This window comes from Peromyscus eremicus, chromosome 3 (genome assembly GCF_949786415.1).
Source record: "Peromyscus eremicus chromosome 3, PerEre_H2_v1, whole genome shotgun sequence".
Lineage (NCBI taxonomy): Eukaryota > Metazoa > Chordata > Mammalia > Rodentia > Cricetidae > Peromyscus > Peromyscus eremicus.
The window spans coordinates 95,269,367-95,291,090 of NC_081418.1; the positions used below are offsets into that span (position 1 = coordinate 95,269,367).

General features: G+C 50.4%; 1 protein-coding gene across 1 annotated transcript in view; it reads right to left on the reverse strand.

Annotated features, from left to right (window-relative positions):
- Positions 1-806: 806 nt before the first annotated feature.
- The window catches only part of Tet3 (tet methylcytosine dioxygenase 3), a 101,216-nt gene continuing 80,298 nt past the window's right edge, over positions 807-21,724 (reverse strand). The window contains exons 6-11 of the mRNA XM_059258055.1: positions 18,922-19,130; positions 17,987-18,137; positions 15,447-15,536; positions 15,000-15,137; positions 8,857-9,193; positions 807-8,270 (exon numbers count right to left, since the gene is read on the reverse strand). Coding sequence (XP_059114038.1) covers positions 6,493-8,270; positions 8,857-9,193; positions 15,000-15,137; positions 15,447-15,536; positions 17,987-18,137; positions 18,922-19,130 — 2,703 coding nt within the window. The 3' untranslated portion in view covers positions 807-6,492. The remainder of the gene's footprint in view (positions 8,271-8,856; positions 9,194-14,999; positions 15,138-15,446; positions 15,537-17,986; positions 18,138-18,921; positions 19,131-21,724) is intronic.

The following is a 21,724-nucleotide window of genomic DNA, read 5'->3' on the forward strand; positions in this document are numbered from 1 at the left end:
TGTAGGGGAGCCCTGGGGAGATGGATCAGCGGTTCAAAGTACTGGCTGTTCCTCCAGAGGACCTGGGTCTAATTCCCAGCATGCTCATGGTGGCTCACAACCACCTGTAACTCCAGTCCTAGGGGACCCAATACCCTCTTCTGTCCTGAGGGCACCAGGCATATGGTGCATAGACATATACAGGACCTTGGACAGTGTGTCAAGGCATTTCCAGAAGGTTCCTCTGCAAAAGTCCAAAACAAAAATCATTGAGCCTCTGGTCTGCTGGGTGGCTCATTTCTGCTGCTAGATCTGCTTGGGGGTACATTTCAGGCAGAGCAAATTAGAGAGAACAGGACAGCTTCCTGTCCATTTATCCTTCTCTCTCAGCTCAATTTCCCTCAAACCCAGCCACTGCCAGACATCCTCCCTTTGTCCCAGGGACAGCAGGACCCGGGGGTCAGCTTTGCACCTCACTACTTGATGGTGTCAGAGCCACCAGAACCAGGATGTAGTGGTTCTTAGCAGCTGTTTGCAAGTGCAGACAGTGAATTCCAAACTGGCTGGAAGAGGGGACCAAGCACAGAAGAGCTGACCAAGGCCATCCCAGAGACCTGATCTACATCTGCCAGCCATGTCTGTGAACTCCGTCTCCTCAGATGACAGGCCCAGGCAGGGTGACAGCAGGTCCCTCACTGCCCTGAGGCAGGCTTCATTTGGGTGTCTATAACAACATAAAGAAGGGCAAGACTGATAAAGGGTACCTTTGATGTCACAATTTAGTTCTGGTTTGAGGTGAGGGGGAAAAAAAAGCAGCTCACACAGAATTTGAGTGCAAAAAATAAATATAAAATTTATTAAAACACCCACAATATTTTAAAGATGCCAGGAGTAATACAGTTCACAAACCCAGTTGTTTGTGTAAATTATAATAAAATACAAATCAAAAAAGGATACATACTTGCAATTTCTAGGCACCCTAAATTAAATTTACTGAAACACTGGGGGAGAAGGAAAGGAGAGGAAGGCGGTAGCTCAGGAGACAAACCAATAAAGTGGAAGGAAAATATTAACAAAAAGGTAAAAATTATACAAAATAAAATTATCAGCATAAATTTACTGTACTAAGATATCTACAGTTTAATAATACACATCCTATTGCCTTGAGACATTGCAAAAACCTACCATTCATCCATCAACCCCAGATAAACTTCATTTCAAGTAGCCACAGTTTACAAAGTCAAGACGGAATATTCAAGTATGGTTGTTAAGTTCACCTCCATTGGAAGCCAGGAAACCAAACAGGAATTCAAAGAGAGAAGAAAGAAAACATATCCAGAAGCTACAAGGGTTCTAGGATCAAGTCTAAAGCGTGAGTATGCTGAGACAGTCCTTGCTTCTTTAAACACAAGAGAAGAAATGACATAACTCCTGTCTGTCTTTCCCCCCTCGAAAGAACAAAACAACAAAACAACAAACCTGCATCGGAATCAAGAAAATTTGGGATGTCCAGATGAGCCAATTAGTATCTGAAGTCCCCATACGAAGAGTGAGGGTTCCCCCTGAAGGATGGGCGGTCAGAGCGAGGAGAGCACGAACGTGTGACACCTACAGAAAGCGTCCCTGATATCAGAACAGAAGCAATTGAGGAGCAGGTCAAACAGCTCACTGATCCATAGGCACACAGCGCAGAGACAGCTCTGGTGCTGCTCGCTCTCAGATGCGAAGCCTATTGCTCTGCCCTCCTAGGCAGCGCTCCCGGAAGCAACCACACAAAGACTGGCGGAAGTGGGGCTGCGAGCCCGGGTTGGGGTACGCACCTCCGATGTGTTATTTTGGTCCAGGGTATGTGGTGAAGTTTGCCTGGTAGGGACAGCAGATAAAACCAGGTGTGGGAGTTTTCAAATGACAGCCACGCTGACAGAAAGCTCGATGAGATGGGCAAAGGAGATTCACATTTTATTAAAAAGCAAAACTTAGAGAATGAAAAAGATCCAACCACACTCCTTCCTTCGGGCACTCTGCCATTTAACTGCTGAAGCATGAGCAGAGAGAATGACCCCAGCTGTGTCAAGGTCAAGGAAGTCACCCAATGGACAACCTTCAGGTATCATACCCTCATGGAATCTAAGTTGTCACAATGTCCTGTTTTTGAGGTATTTAAAAAAAAAACTGTGACAGTCAATGATGTAAAAATGGAGCTTCCTGTTCTTGAAAGTTACATCAGCTTATGTGGACACAAGGAGAAGTTTAGCACCAACTAAAAGCGGCCTTGGTGGTATGGAGGGACAAAGAAGCACCTGCCTTTAGTCTCAGCACCAGGAGCTACCAGTGAGCGGCAAGAACCAAGGCTTGCCCGTCCCGTCCCTGCCGGGGCCAGGTGAAGACACCCCCCCTGGACCTCAGCCTGTCCCCTCTGGGGTTAGCACCCTGGACCACAGGAGAATACCTGCCACACGAGAAGAGGCAGGGGCCCTGACTCTCCTTCCTGAAAGCCACCTCCCCGTTTCTAATATGGCCTGAGAAGATAGCACAAACCCACAGTGCCTACCCAGCCAGGCAGGCCACTGCTGTCCTTGTAAGGAGCAAGCTGCCTTCTCCACGCACCTAGCTTTGGCCACCAAGGGGAACAAAAAAAAAACAAAACAAAAACACCAAGCCAGAACACTGCTCCGAGCAGACACAGCACGGTCAACAGGTCTACCAAGACAGCACCAAAAGAGAAGGAAAGAAAAGCCGAGAGACGGAGCCCACCTTGTTTTTGGTTGGTTGTGGTTTCGAACGTTGATAGCACCTCAGGGAGACAAGATCAGGGACAGTCACATTGAAACACCATAGCACCATTTATTAGACTATTTCAATTCATAAAAATGCTTCCAAGTCCAGAAAACACACTTCAGTAACAAAAGGAAGGAGATTGGTTGAGGCACGTCAGGGATATATCAGTTTTCCACCAGCTTGGCCTTGCTTGGACGTCAAGAGGCAGTCAAGGAAGTCCCCTCGCTCTGTGACATTGGGTTTTCAGCTACCGTCAACCACCCTCACACATCCACCGCCATCAACTACGAAGCAGCAGAGCTCAGCTACCTCTGTTCTTCCCGTTAGCACTCGAACCCCTAGCTCTGCAAACTGTTTCCCCAAGAGCAGGTGGGAGGCCAGAGGAGGCAGAATCCCTTCCCATGCACCAGGGCCACCTTGGCGAATCCGCACAGTAGCACCCAGGAGGACTGGGGGTCGGGCGCTAGGGCCCGCTAAGAACCAGACCCCACACTGAGCCCTCTAACCCTTGTGACACCCTCAGAGGAGCTACCGACAGGTGGTTTCCTCAGCTAGCACCAGTTATTTTATGAGAACCTGCTGCAAAATGTTCTAAAAGAAAATCTCTCGGGATATCGCTTCCCAAGTCCTCTCGCACACATCAGGCAGGGAGAACGAAACGAAACAGAGCAGGGGTGAGGGGCGGAGGGGGCACCAAACGCTTGCACTGCACGTGGACTGTGGCTATGGATGGGCACACTGGGAGCGGACTCCAATGCCGTCACCTCCCTTGCTAGAATGGTACTTACTCTTAAATTCGCTCATGCTGTCAGGTTCTTGAGTTGCAATGGCTTTATTTTTTTCTTCTCATGATAAAAATGTCTTGTCAATCATCTTCAGGACTTAAAAAATGATAGTGCCAGTAAAAAATAAAAATTCTGATTTTTCTCTTTAAGAAGCCTTCAGCAGCAAGGGGTGGGGGTATAGAACTGTGCATAGTTACGTCTTAAACACACGTCTAAAGCATGCTCATTTCAATGACAGATTTGAGGTAGGTTATACATGTAGTGTGTGGAAATCAGCATGGGCTCAAGCACAGCCACAGCACTGAGCCCTGGAACAGCGCTCGCTAGGACCTGAAAGGCCAACACAGAACGCCTCTTGCCTCGCCTCACCTCACAGCAGCCTGTTTCCTGGCCTTCTAGAGCTTATGAACCAAGGCTGTGCAGGCTTGGGGGATGGACGTCACATGCTTTTTAGCTTGTACTGGTTTCTCCATTCATCTAATGGCTTTGCTACCAAAGGGTGAGGAGGGTTGGAGCATACTGAATACACGTCGTCAGAGGGATCCACACACTGCCAACAGCAGACTCACCTGGGCCACACTTGGGACCTTGCAAGCTAACAGCCAACCTGGGGCTTCCATGGGCCGCATACACGGTCACATTCTCCAAATGCTTTGTAAAATATCATATTTAAGATTATTTAAAATGAAGTTTTTCAAGGCACCCCCGCATCTACCTAAGCACGGAGTCCGATGAGACCTGCATAAAAGTACTGATGCGATTAAGCAAAATAGCATTTAAAGGACCCAATTCTCCCTCAAAACTAGAAAATTAGCATGCGCCTTAAAGCCTCTGATTCCTTAGCTCGTCAAACAGAAGGTCAGAGGCTTTCCTATAAATCTGAATTCTGAATAATTCTAAATCCTGATAAGCTCTTGGGTATTTATTTCAAAAGCAATAATATTTCATTTTTTTCTGTCCTGTAAAATAATTGCAACTTTACAGAATATGGTAAAGGTGGATTGACAAAGCACATTAAATATTCAGCTACTATTTACAGTTTCTCCCACAATTACATGTTAAAATGTACTTTTTATTCTTTTCAAGTTGCTGTTTAAATCTAGGCAAAAGTGCTTAAAAAAATCTTTTCACTATTTACAGTTAAAACCAGACCACAAAAATGCTCAGGACACCTTTTAGCCACTCTCTGCCAGTGCTTCCGAAGGGCTGCAGTCAACACCCAGCCGCTCGGCTCTCAGCTCTGGCACAAGGCACCGCGAAGCTCGGGGACTCGGACTCGCCTTCAGCCCTGTCATGGGATTGCTACGCTCAGTTTATGAAGACCACACCTGGCTAGAACTACTTGATAACTGCTGTCTCGGGGACTGGCTGCTACTCTGCGTGTGTCCTGATGAAGCCCCCCACTCACCACACACGTCCACACGAGCAGCTGGATAACATGGCCAACAGCATCGGAAAATGAACGAACACTCCGTGAACTCTGACACGCTGCAGACCAGCGCCGCTTCCACCTGTCAGGCCCAACCTCTCTCGACAACGTCACAGAAATGAAAAAGCACCAACACTCTCCTTTCAAAGATCTAAATGAATGCACCAGGATTTTTAGAATGGGTGTGTTACAGGGGAGGTGGAGGAGGAGAGGAAAGAGAAAGATCCAATGGAGAACTGGCCCCCTCAAAGGAGGAAAGCATTAGCAACCTGTTGAAAACGCCTGACCTTTGCACTTTAAAATGAAGTGTAGGCCATGCCCTGTGAGGGCCGGAGGACTGCACCATTGTCCCTTGTGAAGATCCAGGAATAAGGACGATGAGTGACCTGCCATCACACTGGCTTGCTGAGCTCTGGCAGGATTTTGCCACCTGCCCCGAGTCAGGAAAGTCCCAGCACAATACTACAGCACCAGGCTCCAGCACCACACAGCACAGCACCGCACCGCACGCCGGCTCTTCACAGCTTGGGTTCAACTTCTTGTTTTCAAAGATACAGTAGCCCTTTTTCAGTATCGACAAACTTTGGGGCGATTTTTTTAAAAAATGCCACTAAGCTTCCTTCAGCCCGGTACTCACTGGCTTTATCAATGAGATGGGAAGGGCTCCTAAGGAGCCTCTCGCTCCTGCTCCAGCATGAGGTGCTGCCTAGCGAACCAGGACATCATATGACTTGATAAATAACGGACAGAGAGGATTCAGTGTGGAGACTAGCAAGCTTGAAGCTGTGTACTTCCAACCTGGTTTCGGGGATCTCTAACACCAGCATCTCCAGGCCGGGCCCCCAGATGTCTACAGCTTCTCCCATTCCACAGAGGGGAACGAGGTGGTCCCAAAGGCTCCCCGGCCTGTGGGAAGGAGGGATAGACCAGGGCTACATGCTAACCTTGGTTTGTGGGGGGCAGATGGCTGGGAGAACCTGCAGCTCCCAGGAGGCTGGGCTCACCCGGCAGGAAGCACTGACTGCCTTTCCTGCCCCCATCTGTAACCATTACTATTGTTGCTTTAAAAAAAAAAAAAAAAACCCAATAAATACACATTTTAAATGGAATTTAAAACTACGCTCCTTTGTGAAAGGACACTATAAACTTTCTTTCCATTATTGTGATATACAAGGATAAAGTTTTAAAAACAAAGAGAAGATAAAAGCCCCTCAAAACAAGGGGGAAAAAAATCAAACAATGTGGAGATATAAATATTAAGATCACCAAAAAAAAAAAAAAAAGAAAAAAAAAAATCACCCGACAGCCGTAGTTTCTTCTTCAAAGTGCTGGGGAAGTAGGGGAGGGAGGGGCGGGTCAGTTCTGAGGTTTGGACCATAAATACATATATATGATAGGCATATCCATATATGTAGATATAGAGAGACTTCTGCACCCCCAACCCGCCCCCGGGCATGAGGGCAAAAGCACCAGAGGCAGCTCGGGCCGGGCCCGACGCTGAGGTACGCTGGCTCCCGGCACCTAGATCCAGCGGCTGTAGGGGCCAGTGACCTTTGTGTAGGCGTAAGAGGACACGGTGACCGCGGAGTCTGTGGGCATGGCCAGCGCCTGCCGGGTGGGGACAGCCTTCTTCTCTTTGTGCTGGGGCTCAGACACCATAGCACCCCCCCATTTGCGCTTCTTCCCATAGAGCTTGGCCTCCTGCGGGCCCAGGCCCAGGCGGGCGGCCTCCTCCTGCCGCTGCCGCGCCCGCTCCGCCAGCTGCTTCATCTTGGCCTCCCAGAGCGCCAGCCCGTGGTTGGGCTGGTTGAGGTTCTTGTGCTGGTAGAAGACCAGCGAGATCCGGGTGGGGTGGCAGCGGTTGGGTTTCTTGAGTGGTGTGGTGGCATGGAGCTCCCGCCGGGCACACTCGATGAGGATGGAGCAGTGGGCGGGGGCCACGGCCACTCCACCAATGTTCTCATCCAGGAAGTTGTGTTCACTGTCTGACCACAGCTCCTCCTCTTCCTCTTCCACTCCTGGTCCACTCTTCTCTTCCTTCACCCCCTTGCTGGGGGGCTCCTCAGCTGTCCCCTCCTCCAGGCTGAAGGGATCCCACAGCTTCTCCTCTGACTTCAGGGCCCCAAACAGCTTCTCACTGGAGCCCAAGGGCATGCCAAAGGCCTGCCAGGCTTGGTCTAGCTGGCTGGGCCCCGGCGTGGGAATCCTTCCTTCCTCGACTTTCACAGGATTCCACAACTTGTCTTGGAACCCAGAACCACCTTTCAGGGCAGAGTTGAAATCCCCTGATCCGACCCCCCATGGCTTCTCAGTCAGGCTGGAACCAGTCAAGGCCGAGGTGCCGTTTCCAAACTTGCAGGGGCTCCATGGCTTGCCTCGAAGCCGTCCTCCAGGATGGGGGGCGGCCTGCTGACCTTCACCAGCGAACAGTCCCCACTGGCTATCTGGGAAGTGTGAAGGGGTCAGACAGCTGGCCCCGAAGGAATTGAGCTTGTCTGGAACGATGGTGGGACTTTCCCCAGAAGGGAACACTCCCCAGTTGCCGCTCACACCGTTAGTCCTCTTGGGGGACATGCTTGGGCCTCCTGAGTACTGTCCCCATAGATGACTGGGTCCCCCATTCTGAGATGCCTCGGGCAAGGGTGTTCTGCCCATCTTACCAGAGTCTCTGGGCACAGACTCAGCCTGGGTCAGAGGGTCTACTGGCTCTTGCTTGATGGATCTGTTGTAGCAACTGGAGCTCTGAGCAAAGGGAGAGGGATCCCTGGATGCCGGGTGGAGCTGGGGGACCTTGGGTAGCAGGTATTCCTTGGGGCCTGGGTAAGCAGGCTGCTGGTGGTGCGGGGTGGGGTGGTGGGTGTCTGTGGACACAGCCTGGCCCGGTAGCTCGGCAAACTCAGCACCGCCGTAGGCCGGGTTCAGGCCGCTGTGTAGAGCATGGAGGTCTGGCTTCTTCTCAAAACTGCCTCCACCGCCCCCGTGTGCCCAGGCACTGGGGCCCAGGAACTGGGAGGGGAAGACAGGGTTGCTAGACGGAAAGCCATAGTAGCCGAAGGAGGGAAGGGTGTACTTGGAGTGGAAGCCATTGACGGAGGCCAGGCCGGGCTGTGCATAGCGAGAGTGGTAGGAATACACACTGCTCATGCTGTAGGGGTCGGAGGGCCGGCAGCTGCCTAGCACCGAGTAGCTCTCCACCACCGCGTTACCGCTGTACTTGAAGGAGCTGAAGTGGTTCTGTGGCTCCACCTTGAGGGAGGGTTTCAGGCTTTGCTGGGACAATGCACCCTTCAGAGACAGGCCTGGGGAAGGCAGAGGGCAAGGTGGAAAAGGAGGCAGACACCACAGCCTGGCAAGGTCAAGGTGCGGAGGAGCGGGGGCAGAACCTCCTTCCTTGCCTGAGAGGTGTTTTCTCTGCAGAGTCAGGATGGACGCGGTGTCTAAGGGAGTTCAAGCCCAGCCTGGATTTGCTCCCCGGGTACCCCTCACTCCACCCCACCCTGCCTCAAAGACCCCAAGGTGAAGAGAGAGAGCTTGTGGAGAGGCCATGTCTGGCCCCAGAAAATGCCTTAGTTTCAACTGAACCTCACCTTCCCAAGTGTGGGCTTAGGGTCACAGCAGGGACTACCGCCAAGGAGGAATGGGCGCTCAGACACTCACAGCCCACTTTCTACGGTGGGCTCTGAAATAATGGTCTTCTCCCCAGACACAGTGAGAGCACACTGGAGAAGCTGAATGCTGTGCCCAGGCGCTTCACAGGGTGCCTTTCTGATGGGCAGAAGGTCTTAGGACCTTCCCTCCTAAGTGGCCAGTGTGATGTGAGGTGGGGATGACACCCCTTGAGGACAGGGCCCACCCCTGTCTAGTTAGTAGCAGCCCTTCGCTTACCCGGGTCGGTGGTGACGCCAGCCAACTCCAAGGCCTCCTGCTTGATCTTCTCCGGTGTGCTCAGCTTCTCCTTCTGCAGCTTCTTCTTCTCGGCTGCTGCCTTCCTGGCTTCTAGCTGCCGTTGGCGGCAGGACTTGGCAGGCTCGGGCAGACGCCGGACCTCTCGAGGGAAGGCGGTGAGCACCTGGATGGCCCCGCTGCTCACCTTGGCGTTCTGATTCTCCTCACTGCCAAACTCATCCGTGCTGGCCATCTTGTACAGGGGCAGTACATGCAGCTGCTCGTCCTCGGGGATCTGGCCCACGCAGCGATTGTCTTCCTTGGTCAGGGTGCAGACCTGCCCCACACAGGGAGAGAAGATAGGGGATTGGAGTCCATGCTTGGAGAGAGGGGCCTGAGCTTCCAAATATGTGACCTCCACACAGTCCTACCACCAGCCATCTCCCTTGTCCCATCACACTCTCCTGAGCACTGAGGTTCTAAACACTAACACCGCAGAGCCTGGGAGGCAGCTTTCTGAGGCTCAGTGACATTATCTCTTAGCCCCAGGGTGGCTGACCTGGGACCAGGGCGCCTGCTCTGCCTGTAACCCATTGCGGCTGCATCATGCCACATCAATAACCTGAAACCTGACTGCTCACTGCCTTTGCTTCCAAGGTAATCTTTCTTTTTATTAAAAATTATCTAAGGCTGGGCAGTGGTGGCACACGCCTTTGATCCCAGCACTTGGGAGGCAGAGGCAGGCGGATCTCGGTGAGTTCAAGGCTGGCCTGGTCTACAAAGGTGTTCTAGGACAGTCAGAGAAATCCTGTCTCAAAAATTAAAAAAAAAAAGTAAGCATTAATTATACATGCATACACACATATATAATACTTTTGGGTAACTAAATAGGATATTATGCATAGTTTTTTTTTTAACATTTTTTGAATATAGTACAAATAATTCTTTTTTTCTTCTTTTCTTGAGACAGGGTTCCTCTGTGTAGTTTTGGTGCCTATCCTGGATCTCGCTCTGTAGACCAAGCTAGCCTCGAACTCAAAGATCCGCCTGGCTCTGCCTCCCGGGTGCTGGAATTAAAGGCGTGAACCACCATCACCCGGCAGTACAAATATTTCTTGCACATGAATTTTCTAATTTACTTTTTTTTTGGAGACAGGGCCTTACCACGTAGTCCTGGCTGGCCTGGAACTTGCTATGTACACTAGGCTGACCTGGAACTCAAGAGAAATCCACTCGCCTCTGCCTCCCAAGCACTGGGACTAAAGGTATGTAGCATCATGTTTGGCCTCTTTTTTAAGACAAGATTTCACACTGTGGCCCTAGCTGGCCTTGAATTCGTTATATAGAACAGGCCGGCCTTCATCTTCCTGTTTCTGCCTCCTGAGTGCTGGGATTACAGGCATATGCTGCTATGAAACACATGGTCTGAGACAGCCCTGTCATCTACTGCCAGGCTGCCCTCCAGCTGTCCCCACACCAGACTCTGGTCCAATCTTCCAATCTCCGCCATTCATGTCTTTGAAAACACTTCAGCTGTTATTAAAACGTATCTTCTTGATGGCTTCTACTGCTCAACAAGGCTTGTCCCCCCAACTTTGTTTGTGGTCTAATCTTGTATTTTCTTGTTCCCTGTGTTCTGGTTGGGGCATTTAGGGCTATGACTCAGAGAGACTGCCCCGTCAGAGCCAGTTAACTCCCAAAGGCAGAAAAGGATTCTGATATATGAACGCTAGACCTGTCCCTAATTGATTTATAGCAGGTCAAATCTCATCCTGTCCCAAAGCACCTCCAGTGCATATGGAGACCATATCCTCTCCAGCCCAGGGCATGCTGCAGCTGCCAACACCCTCCTGGACTTACGCAGTGGTACCCTGCCCTTGCCTATCGCTTTCTGCTGAAGCACTATGCAGACTCCAGTGTCTCTCAAGTCTCTGCCCCTCCTGACCTAGCGGGTACATCCTGTAACATTCTTCATCCATCAACCTCACTCCCTCTGGTGTGTTTAAGTAGCTTTCAACACAAATCCGTCTTCCTTTTTTCTGTGAGTTTTGTGTCTTCTGCCCATTTTAAAAAATGCTATTCCATTTTTATAATTTATAAAGTCATCTTTATATATTCAGGCTATCTTCCTTGATCATAGAGTCTGTCTCAGTTGGAACATTATATACCATTAGCCATGATGACCAATTCAACAACCACATAGATGCCTGACCTGTGGCATGTATACCCACCCACACATGCTTCCACACAACATACCACTGCTGACCTGTGGCATGTATACCCACCCACACATGCTTCCACACAACATACCACTGCTGACCTGTGGCATGTATGCACACCCACACATGCTTCTACACAACATACCACTGCTGACCTGTGGCATGTATGCCCACTTATACATGCTTCCACACAACATACCACTGCTGACCTGTGGCATGTATGCCCACCCACACACGCTTCCACACAACATACCACTGCTGACCTGTGGCATGTATGCCCACCCACACACGCTTCCACACAACATACCACTGCTGACCTGTGGCATGTATGCCCACCCACACACGCTTCCACACAACATACCACTGCTGACCTGTGGCATGTATGCCCACCCACACACGCTTCCACACAACATACCACTGCTGACCTGTGGCATGTATGCCCACCCACACACGCTTCCACACAACATACCACTGCTGACCTGTGGCATGTATGCCCACCCACACATGCTTCCACACAACATACCACTGCTGACCTGTGGCATGTATGCCCACCCACACATGCTTCCACACAACATACTACTGCTGACCTGTGGCATGTATGCACACCCACACATGCTTCCACACAATATACCACTGCTGACCTGTGGCATGTATGCCCACCCACACATGCTTCCACACAACATACCACTGCTGACCTGTGGCATGTATACCCACCCACACACGCTTCCACACAACATACCACTGCTGACCTGTGGCATGTATGCCCACCCACACATGCTTCCACACAATATACCACTGCTGACCTGTGGCATGTATGCCCACCCACACATGCTTCCACACAACATACCACTGCTGACTTGTGGCATGTATGTCCACTTACACATGCTTCCACACAACATACCACTGCTACTCTGGACCAGCTTTCTTTAGTCAAAGATCACTTGAGTTGTCCATTTTGTATGTTCTTTCCATTTTCACTGTGCTGTTTTATGTACCAAACAGGCTTTACATTATCGCGGGGTTGACTCACGACTGTTCTCTGTTCACGCCCTCCTTTGGTGGTACTCTCCCCAGCTTGGTCCTTCCCAGAGTCTTCAGACTGCCTCCACTGACCTGACTTCTGCCCTCCACCTTATGCTTCCCTTCTTACACCCCATGTGATAAACAACAGAGCAAAGGTCAAACACAACGAAGAGTGAGACACGACAGGAACTGCCTCTATCCCCAACACACCCAAGAAACCTCACAATGTCAGACCCCACAATTGCGATTAAAAAGGAAGCAGAGGACATCCTCAGAGATGCGATTAAAAGGGGCAGGAGAAACAGGGAAAGACGTTCAGCCCTGTCAGTGTGTAAGAGGCACACCTCACTGAAACACGGGGATTCTACAGAGATGTCAGCCCTGTCAGTGTGTAAGAGGCACACCTCACTGAAACACGGGGATTCTACAGAGATGTCAGCCTCATCAGTGTGTAAGAGGCACACCTCACTGAAACACGGGGATTCTACAGAGATGTCAGCCCTGTCAGTGTGTAAGAGGCACACCTCACTGAAACACGGGGATTCTACAGAGATGTCAGCCCTGTCAGTGTGTAAGAGGCACACCTCACTGAAACACGGGGATTCTACAGAGATGTCAGCCTCATCAGTGTGTAAGAGGCACACTTCACTGAAACACGGGGATACTATAGAGACGTCAGCCTCATCAGTGCCTAAGAGGCACACCTCACTGAAGCACAGGGTACTACAGAGACTGACAGGACCCAGTGTGTAAGAGGCACACCTCACTGAAGCACAGGGTACTACAGAGACTGACAGGACCCAGTGTGTAAGAGGCACACCTCACTGAAACACGGGGTACTACAGAGACTGACAGGACCCAGTGTGTAAGAGGCACACCTCACTGAAGCACAAGGTACTACAGAGACTGACAGGACCCAGTGTGTAAGAGGCACACCTCACTGAAACACGGGGTACTACAGAGACTGACAGGACCCAGTGTCTAAGAGGCACACCTCACTGAAGCACGGGGTACTACAGAGACTGACAGGACCCAGTGTGTAAGAAGCAGAGCAGGTACTAAAAGCTTGCATTGTCCTGTCTGCCCACCAGGGCCTCCAGAAGAAACTGTTTCTGCACAGAGGGGCAGGGCCTCCTCATGGCACACAGATGAGAACTGTGTGCAATCACCAACTGGCCATCTGTGGGGGAGCTGGTTAAGTAGCTGATATCAGAGCTACACATGAAGCTTCAACACATTTAGTAGCACTAGTTAAGAAAAGCACACCTCGGGACAGTTGGTAGACATGCTGTGACCCCATCCGTGTAGGTGGAGTTTTATAGAGCTGTATCCAGCCGTCACCACACCGGCTGTCAGAAGGGATGGCCACCAAATGCTGGCTGTGGTTATCTCTACAAGATTTCAGATGAGTTTGTTTTGGTTTTTCGAGGCAGGGTTTTCTTTGTGTGTAGCCCTGGCTGTCCTGGAACTCACTCTGTAGACCAGGCTGGCCTTGAACTCAGATTGGCCTGCCTCTGCCTCCTGAATGCTGGGATTAAGGGCATGTGGCACCATGATCTGGCAATTTGTTTTTCTTTTTTAATTAATTTTTTAAAATTTGTGTGTGTGTGTGTGTGTGTGTGTGTGTGTGTGTGTGTGTGTGTGTCACAGAGGTCTGAAGGAGGAATCAGATTCCCTGGAGCTAGAGTTACAGGTGGCTGTGAACCACCTGAAATGGTTTGCTGAGAAAAATTCTGAAGGGCAGCAAGTTCTCTTAACTGCTGAGCCACATCCCCAAGTCCCAGCTCTGAGTTTTTATGATGAGGGGATGAGGCAGATGGTAAACTGGAAGACCTGAGTTCAGTCTCCAGGACCCACACTAAAAAGCCAAGCCGAAGAGGATCTCATCTTACTGGCCACCCAGCCTAGCCTAATTGCCCAGCTCCAGGTACCAATGAGAGACTCTGACTTAAAAATAACTCTAAAACCCCCAAAGGCAGACAGCTCCTGAGGAACACCACACGCTGGCTTCTGGCCTTCATGCGCTCACATGCATGTGCGTGCCCAGCTGCCCACATGTGCAGACCCGCTTGCTTGCACACATATACAAATTTTAAGACATGAAAACTTTCAGAAAGTTTGCTACTAATCATTAATCTTAGTAAAGACCACAGGAGCTGGGAGGTCAGGTGACCACCCGGTGCTTCGCTCCTTCCTGCTCCCAAGTGTCCCCATCTTCCAGCTCTTTATCCTAGAGGTCCTGCCCTTTCTAGCACTTCAGGTCTGGGCCCCAGCCTTCTCTCCAGCCTCCCCAATCTCTGCAGCCCAGTTAAAAAGCGAGCATAGTACCAGCACCATTCTCATGAGGGGGTCTCCACCTCAGTCAGCCCTGAGTGCCCTCTTCTCCAGCACACTCACGCCTCTGGAGATCCACTCACACTCTCCAAATCCTCTCTCTCCTGCCTGCTCTATATACAACCCACACAACTGAGCGGGCATCTCAAGGAAGACTCTTTTGTGTTTTGTTTTGTTTTTCCGAGACAGGGTTTCTCTCTGTAGCTTTGGAGCCTGTCCTAGAACTCGCTCTGTAGACCAGGCTGGCCTTGAACTCACGGATCCTCCTGTCTCTGCCTCCTGAGTGCTGGGATTAAAGGTGTGTGCCACCACCGCCCGGCTCTTTCGTGTTTCATATCCAATCTCATCTCTTAGTTATTCTACTGCTCAGTAAATGCACACACAGGCTCTGGTTACTCATACATCTATCACCAGTCCACCTACTGCTGTGAGGGTTTTCTCTGAGGAGGGGCAGGAGCAGGCCATCCAGCCAACACTATCTAGGGCTCTGAGAACCCAGTTCTACACCCCTCCCTATAATGAGCGGAACCATAGTTGGCTTCCTCCACTGGACCCAGGCTTCCTTACCACAGTGCACCCATTGTAGAGGTTGTGTTGGTCCTTGTGGGCGTGGGCACAGAAGTCCATGCAGGCTGTGACCCCTGAGAAGGGCCGCCCTTCCTTCAGCCCTAGGCGGCAGTCGATCGCCACTTCCTCATTGGTCACCTGCGGGAAGGCCAAGAACAGCTGTTCAGGAGGCTTACAGGACGAGCCCTGACGCTGCACCTGGGATCTAGGTCTCAGCGAGAAGCAGGTTAAGGGTCAAAGTTGTGAATCTGGGCCAGAGGTACTGGAGGATAACCAGGGAGAGGGGATGGGGAGCTAGGGGTGGGCTGTGTAAACAATGCATCTTACAAAGCACACAATAGCTCCAAGAGACCTCTAGACTATTCTCTCCTCAAGAACACAAAGGAGACTGCACCCCTACTTTCCAACATCAGGGAATCTTTGTGACAAAGGCCCAGGCTCCAGTACCTGGTTCTGATAGGCCTGGGGGGCAAGCCGCTTGTACAGAGGAGCAACTTCAGTGGCCAGGTCTTGGAAGCTATTCCGGAGCACTTCCTCCTGCAGAGAGAACAGTAAGATCCATCCAGAGCTGCCCTACCTGGCAAACTTCCTGCCAGAAATAAGCCCCACCAGAATCATCCCTGGGTACCACTGGGAAGGGCAGGAAACCAGGTGCCTGCAGGGACTCACAGTGCCCCTCTGTTAAAGCTGGGGATACTGTGGCTCACCAAGAAAAGTCACTATGGGAAGGTGCAGCCACCCTGACGGCTCGGCTGCCATGTCAGTCACGTGGAATCCCACTGAGCCCAAGACAAGACAGCGGGCCCTTGCTCTCCGAGCTGAATACTGTGGGTCACAAGTGTGGATGCTTGTTCCCGTGTTAGAGAAAGGAAAGTGGAAGCTAATGGGACTGTGCTGGAGACTCACAGCCGGCCTGGCCCAGAGCCTGCCGCCAGCCAGGTGTTAGACAAACAAATCCAAACATCTGGCTGCTATAGCCCTTCTGAAATTCAAGTTAGTGATGGACCGGGTCCCTCAGTGGCTCCACGTGGTTCCTGTACTACACAGCAAAAACGTCTGTAGCATCAAGGAAGATCTACAGGACGACTGCTCATACCAAGGAGTGGCCACTCACTCCCTGACACGTAGCGGCAGCATTTGTTACCTCTCTGACCTTAGCCATTGGGGCTTGCAGGCACTTGAGGCCATGAGCAGGAACAAGGAGCATTTACGAAGGAAGTACCGGCAAGCACACTGCACAGAGAGAAGCTGAGAGCAGAGCTTAGTCATCAGTCAATGCATCCAATGCGAATCTGCGTCAGGGCCTGGCCGCCGCTCTGGCTCCTGTCTGGATGCTGCCATCAGCAAAATGGGTCCAAAGAAACAGCTCCAAGGCGAGGCTCATGAGCTGGGGCAGCACAGGCCTGGGAAGGAAGCCTACCTCCTTCACCATGAACCACACACTAGGTCTGAGCAAGTCACTCCTGTCTGTGAAGTGGGGTGACAGTGCCTGGGTAAATGAGTGGTCCTGGGACCACAGGTATGTGTTAACCCAGCACACAGCAAGTGCTCAGGACATGGTGAGCGACAGAGCCAGGGATGGCTCTTGGAGAAACTAAGCCATTATCTTTTTATTCCTGACGAGTCTTAGGCCCAGAGCTCTTCAACCTGCTGAAGCAGCCACGTTTGCCCCTTCAGAAGAGGGGGGTCCGAGCTTACAAATTAGAACTAACAAGTTAGAGTATTTTAAGCTTACAAAGTTGTCTAAAAGTTTTGGGAGAAAAGGTTCTGAATTTGGAAAAAAATAAGATTCATACGTGTGCATGTGTGTTTATGGTATATGTTTATGGTATGGTATGTGCAGGTGCCTGCCGAAGCCAGGACAGGGTGTCAGTTCCCCAGAAGCTGGAGCTACAGACGCCTGTGAGCCACACTGTGGGTGCTGGGACATGAACACAGGTCATTTGGAAGAGTAGTGCTCTTAACCATCTCTCTAATCCCCCAAAATGGCTCATTTTACTTATGAAGATCAAAGCCAGGAAGATGTTTACATGGGCTATAGAGCACAGAAGACGTGCCCAGTGGGTGTCCTTGTCCTCAGGAGAGTGAGAAGCCCTGCTGGTACTAGGATCTTCAAGCTCTGGAAGACTGGCATCAGGATGCCCGCTTGTACTCCAACAGAGGGACCAGCCCCCCGATCCCCCCCCCCCCCCGCCCCGGGAGCACAAGCAGAAGGGCGGGGAGCAGAGATGAAGACAGTGTGCTCATTCAGAGACTGCCTCTTGCCAAGGCCATTGCTGCCCGGAGCACAGAAAGAAACGGCAGTGGAGAAATGGCCTCAGCGGACACTTCCAGATCCTCCGCCCTTGGTGGAAGCTGCAGGAGATACCCAGAGGCCCTTGTTCTGTTGTGACAGGGATAAGGCAAAAGTCCTGGGAGGGAGACCACGGTGAGAAGTCATGGAGAGGCCTCATTATAACCCTGTGACTTTATGTGTGGGCTACCACCCGGTGCACCAGGACAGGCCCCCAGCATGGAGACAAGAAGGGCCTAGATGTCTGCATGAATGCCCAAAATGTCTGCTCAGCCCAGTGGGGGATGGGATACCTCACCAAGCCCAGTAATGATTCAGAGAGTCACCCACAGAAAGGTCCTCCTTCCTCCTATAATTCTTACACCCTAAAAGATGTCCCACGAAGAAATGACCAGATCACATTCGGATAAAAGATCTGCCATTTGCATTGGAAGTACTCAGAATAATTTCTCTAAAGCTGCCGAGTAAGTGGCAGGAGTCTGAGGGACCGTCCCTAGACGTCCTCCATTTTCATACCACCCGCTAACAAACTTTCTCAGCAGGGTAAGGCGACTGCAAAATCCCAAGTCAAGCAAGGTACACTTTCTGCCCATCTGTGTGGTGACCCGTCAGTCCCCTGTCCGCACAGCTATCGGGGTGCAGGTGGGGAGGGTGAGGAGGGCCTGCTCCACGCACGGTGGCACTGCCTTCTCACCTCCTTGGGATTGTCCCCCGTGAGGCGGAACTTGCGTGGTGTCTTGCTCCGGGCGTACTTGCAGCCATTGAAGTACATGCTCCAGGAACAGCCAAAGGAGAAGGAGGCACCGCAGGTGTTGGGGTCTTTGCCTTGGCAGGCGCAGGTCCGGCTGCAACGCACAACACAGGCCAGGCAGACAGATGTGATCTCTTTGTTGACACTGCCCTGCTCCCCGCAGAGGACCGGCATCCACTAGCCCCTGGTGACAAGGACTCCTCCTTCCACCCCACAGCTCTTCCAAGTTTCCAACACAGGCTACTCTCTGAACACTCAGGCTTGGTAAGCCATGTCTGTTCAGAAGGCTACATGAGGTACGAGTCTATTGGTGACATTCTTGAGGAGGCAAACTTAGAGACAGGAAGGACGTGGCTGCCGAGGGAAGGGCTGTCGGTGAAGGGCACGGGGGAGTCACGTGTGCTTGCACATGTAGACACACGTGTATGTGTGGGCATCAAAGGACAACCTGCCGGAGACACTCTTTCCTTCTACCATGTTCCTGGGAATGAACTCAGGTCGGCAGGCTAGGTGGCGATTGCCTTTACTCACTGAGCCTTCTCATGGACCCCTATTCTTAATCTTGACTGGGCTACATGACTATAGATATTAAAATCCTCCCAACTGCTGGGAGTAGTGGAGTACAACTTTAATCCTCCAGAAGCAGGCAGCCTAGAATACAGGCCAGCCAAGGCTACAATAGCAAGACCTGGTCTCATCAAAAATGGAACAAAACCCTCCAAACTATATCTAAAGGATAACTTTACTGAAACTAAAACATCCCAATGAAAGGATAGGAAAATCCAATCAAGAAGGTTAATGTTGATCTGGGGCCAGAACCCAGGGCTGCCCAGCATTCCAGTGCCCCATCACCCTCCCACTAGCATTCCAACACATACTCATCATTGAGGCCACATCTCCGGCTGGTAGGGTTCCCATACTTCCGGAGGGTATCAGTGAGCTCCTGGTAGAGGGTGTCTCCAAGGCTGCGAGGGATGCCTTCCCAGGCCAGGATCAAGATGATAATCACAGCGTTCTCACAATGGTGGCCCGCCCGATGCCGCACCAGGCAGAGGAGCTTCTCTTCTGTTGTGTGTCTTCGGATAATCTGCAGAGATACAGGACCTAGCTATTACCCTGAAAGAGCCACACAATTCTGCATGGAACGTGCCCCTCACTACCCCACAGACCAGGCATTGTGGGTTTTTAGGACACTACCATTAGGGAAAAAGAAACACAAAATTTTAAAACAGCAAATTAAAAAACTAATTATGATAAAGTCTAAGACAATCGTGACTGTCCGGTGGTGGTGTTGCATGCCTTTAATCCTAGCACTTGGGAGGCAGAAGTAGGTGGATATCTGAGTTTGAGGCCAGCTTGGGGACAGCCTGAGTCGAAAAATATAAAAAACAAAACAAAAACCCAAAAAACAAAAAGACATTTTGTGACAAACACAAACCTCAAAGTAAAAATAAATGAAACTGTGAGCCAGAAATATAGTGAAGAGTTTCAGGATATCCCAGAGCATCTGCAGAGAAAGTGGTGCACATATCTGTGTGTTTTCACTCGTGGTATAGCATTATGGAAAATAGTCTGAGGCTCCTTAAAAAGCTATGTATAGAATCAATGTATAACCCACAGTTCTGTGAGTGTGAAGGTCAGGGAAGGACCTGGCCCACAGACAGATGTAGTCACATCTGCCACTGACCCTGTCTGTGCAGGTTTCACAGAAATGAGTGGCTGGGTAGGCAGTACTAACAAGGAAAAGGGGCCTGATGCCCAGTCAAGGCTTAGTGGGGACATCTATTCCCTGCAAGCTGGGAAGCCTAGCTCTCCTTAACCACACAGGGAACCTCAACCTAGTCAGCCAGCGTTCCAGTTTGTAAGAAAAAGTGGAGGGGGCTGGAGAGATGGCTCAGAGGTAAAGAGCACTGTCTGCTCTTCCAGAGGTCCTGAGTTCAATTCCCAGCAACCACATGGTGGCTCACAACCATCTGTAATGAGATCTGGTGCCCTCTTCTGGCCTGCAGGGATACATGCTGTATACATAATAAATAAATAAATCTTTAAAAAAAAAAAAAAAAGAAAAGAAAAGAAAAAGTGGAAATGAAGAGTTGTACACACCACATGCCATCCTTCCTTTGAGACAGGATCTTACTATGTAGTCCTGACAGGCCCTGAACTTTCTACATAGACCATTTTGGCCTTGAAAACACAGATCTGCCTGCCTCTGCCTTCTGGATGCTGGGATTAAAGGCATGCACCATTGTACTTCGCCAAAAACTAAGTATTTTCTTCATTTAAATACTTATGAATACACACAAACACATGCACATGAGTTTACGAGAATCATGTGAGCATAGAGCCACCAGAGGCCAGAAGTGGCACTGGATCCCCTGGAAGCGTGGTAAAACTCCTAACCCATCTCACTAGCCCTCAAACTCCCCTTTTAAAGCCATAAGTCCCACACTTTGTTATCATGGTAACTACACATAACAGAAAATCTACCACATTTAGCGTACATTTTACTGGCTTTAAGCTCATTCACCGTGTTACACAGCTACCATTTCTAGAACTTCTACTCTCAATAAAGCTACAACTTCATTCCTACAACAGTAATACTCCAACTCTTCCCTTCTGATGCTCCCAACCTCAGATCACCTTTTTGCTTTTTTTTTTTAAATTAAAAAAAATTTTAAGTTGAGGCCAACCTGGGCTATAGAGTGAGTTCCAGGAAAGGCTCAAAGCTACACAGAGAAACCCTGTCTTGAAAAACCAAACCAAACCAAACCAAACCAAAAACCCAAAAACCAAAACAAAAACCCAAAACAACAACAACAAAAACCCATTCACGTGTCTGTGCACACTCATGCAGGTCAAAGGATAACTTAGGAACCAGTTCTCTCCCATCACCTAGTAAGACCGAAGGATGGAATGCACATCACAGGCCTATGTGCAAGAGCCTTTACCCACTGAGCCATCTTGTCAACCTCACAATTTTTTTTTGGTTGAGCTGAGAATTGTCCGTAAGGCCTTGTGCATCCGAGGCAGGAACTCTATTACTAAGGCATATGCCCAGTCCTTCAGCATTGTGCTCGCTCTCTGGAATCTGACTCTGAAGTAGCTCATGCGTGTGGAATCCTATGCAATCCTTTGACAACTGGCAGTGCTCTCAAGGTGGTCTGTTCGTTGTAGCATGTGTCATGACTTCCTGCAGACCTTACAGAATATTTTGCATTTGGCATGCTAAATGACATGCAGCCCTGATCATGAGGTCTTGGTCTAAGGCAGGGTCCTAATGATGTCATCCTCCACTTCCCTGCCAACAACCAACTATCATTTTTAAAATTGTGTCTTGGAATTTAGAAGCACACAAACCAGGTACTGGGCCAAATGTTGCTTCAGGACTCTCTGTACGGTTGCCTGGCTCCTGGCAGGTTACAGGAGGTCCATTGTGGGCACTGACATGTATCTGCAGGATGCTGATTTGACAGTGGTCCCTGGACCAGGGTTCTCCAGGCCTTACGGTCCATCTCTCCTCAGTGTCCCTCTATGGCTGACATCACTTTCCAGGTGAGTTCTCTGAAGAGGTAGGCACCACCCTATCACATTAGACCTTTAACTGCAAGGGTTACCTCCCATGGGGATAGAGACAATATGCTTCTTCACACTTAAGCACCAAGTTCTTTTGTTGTGAAAAGT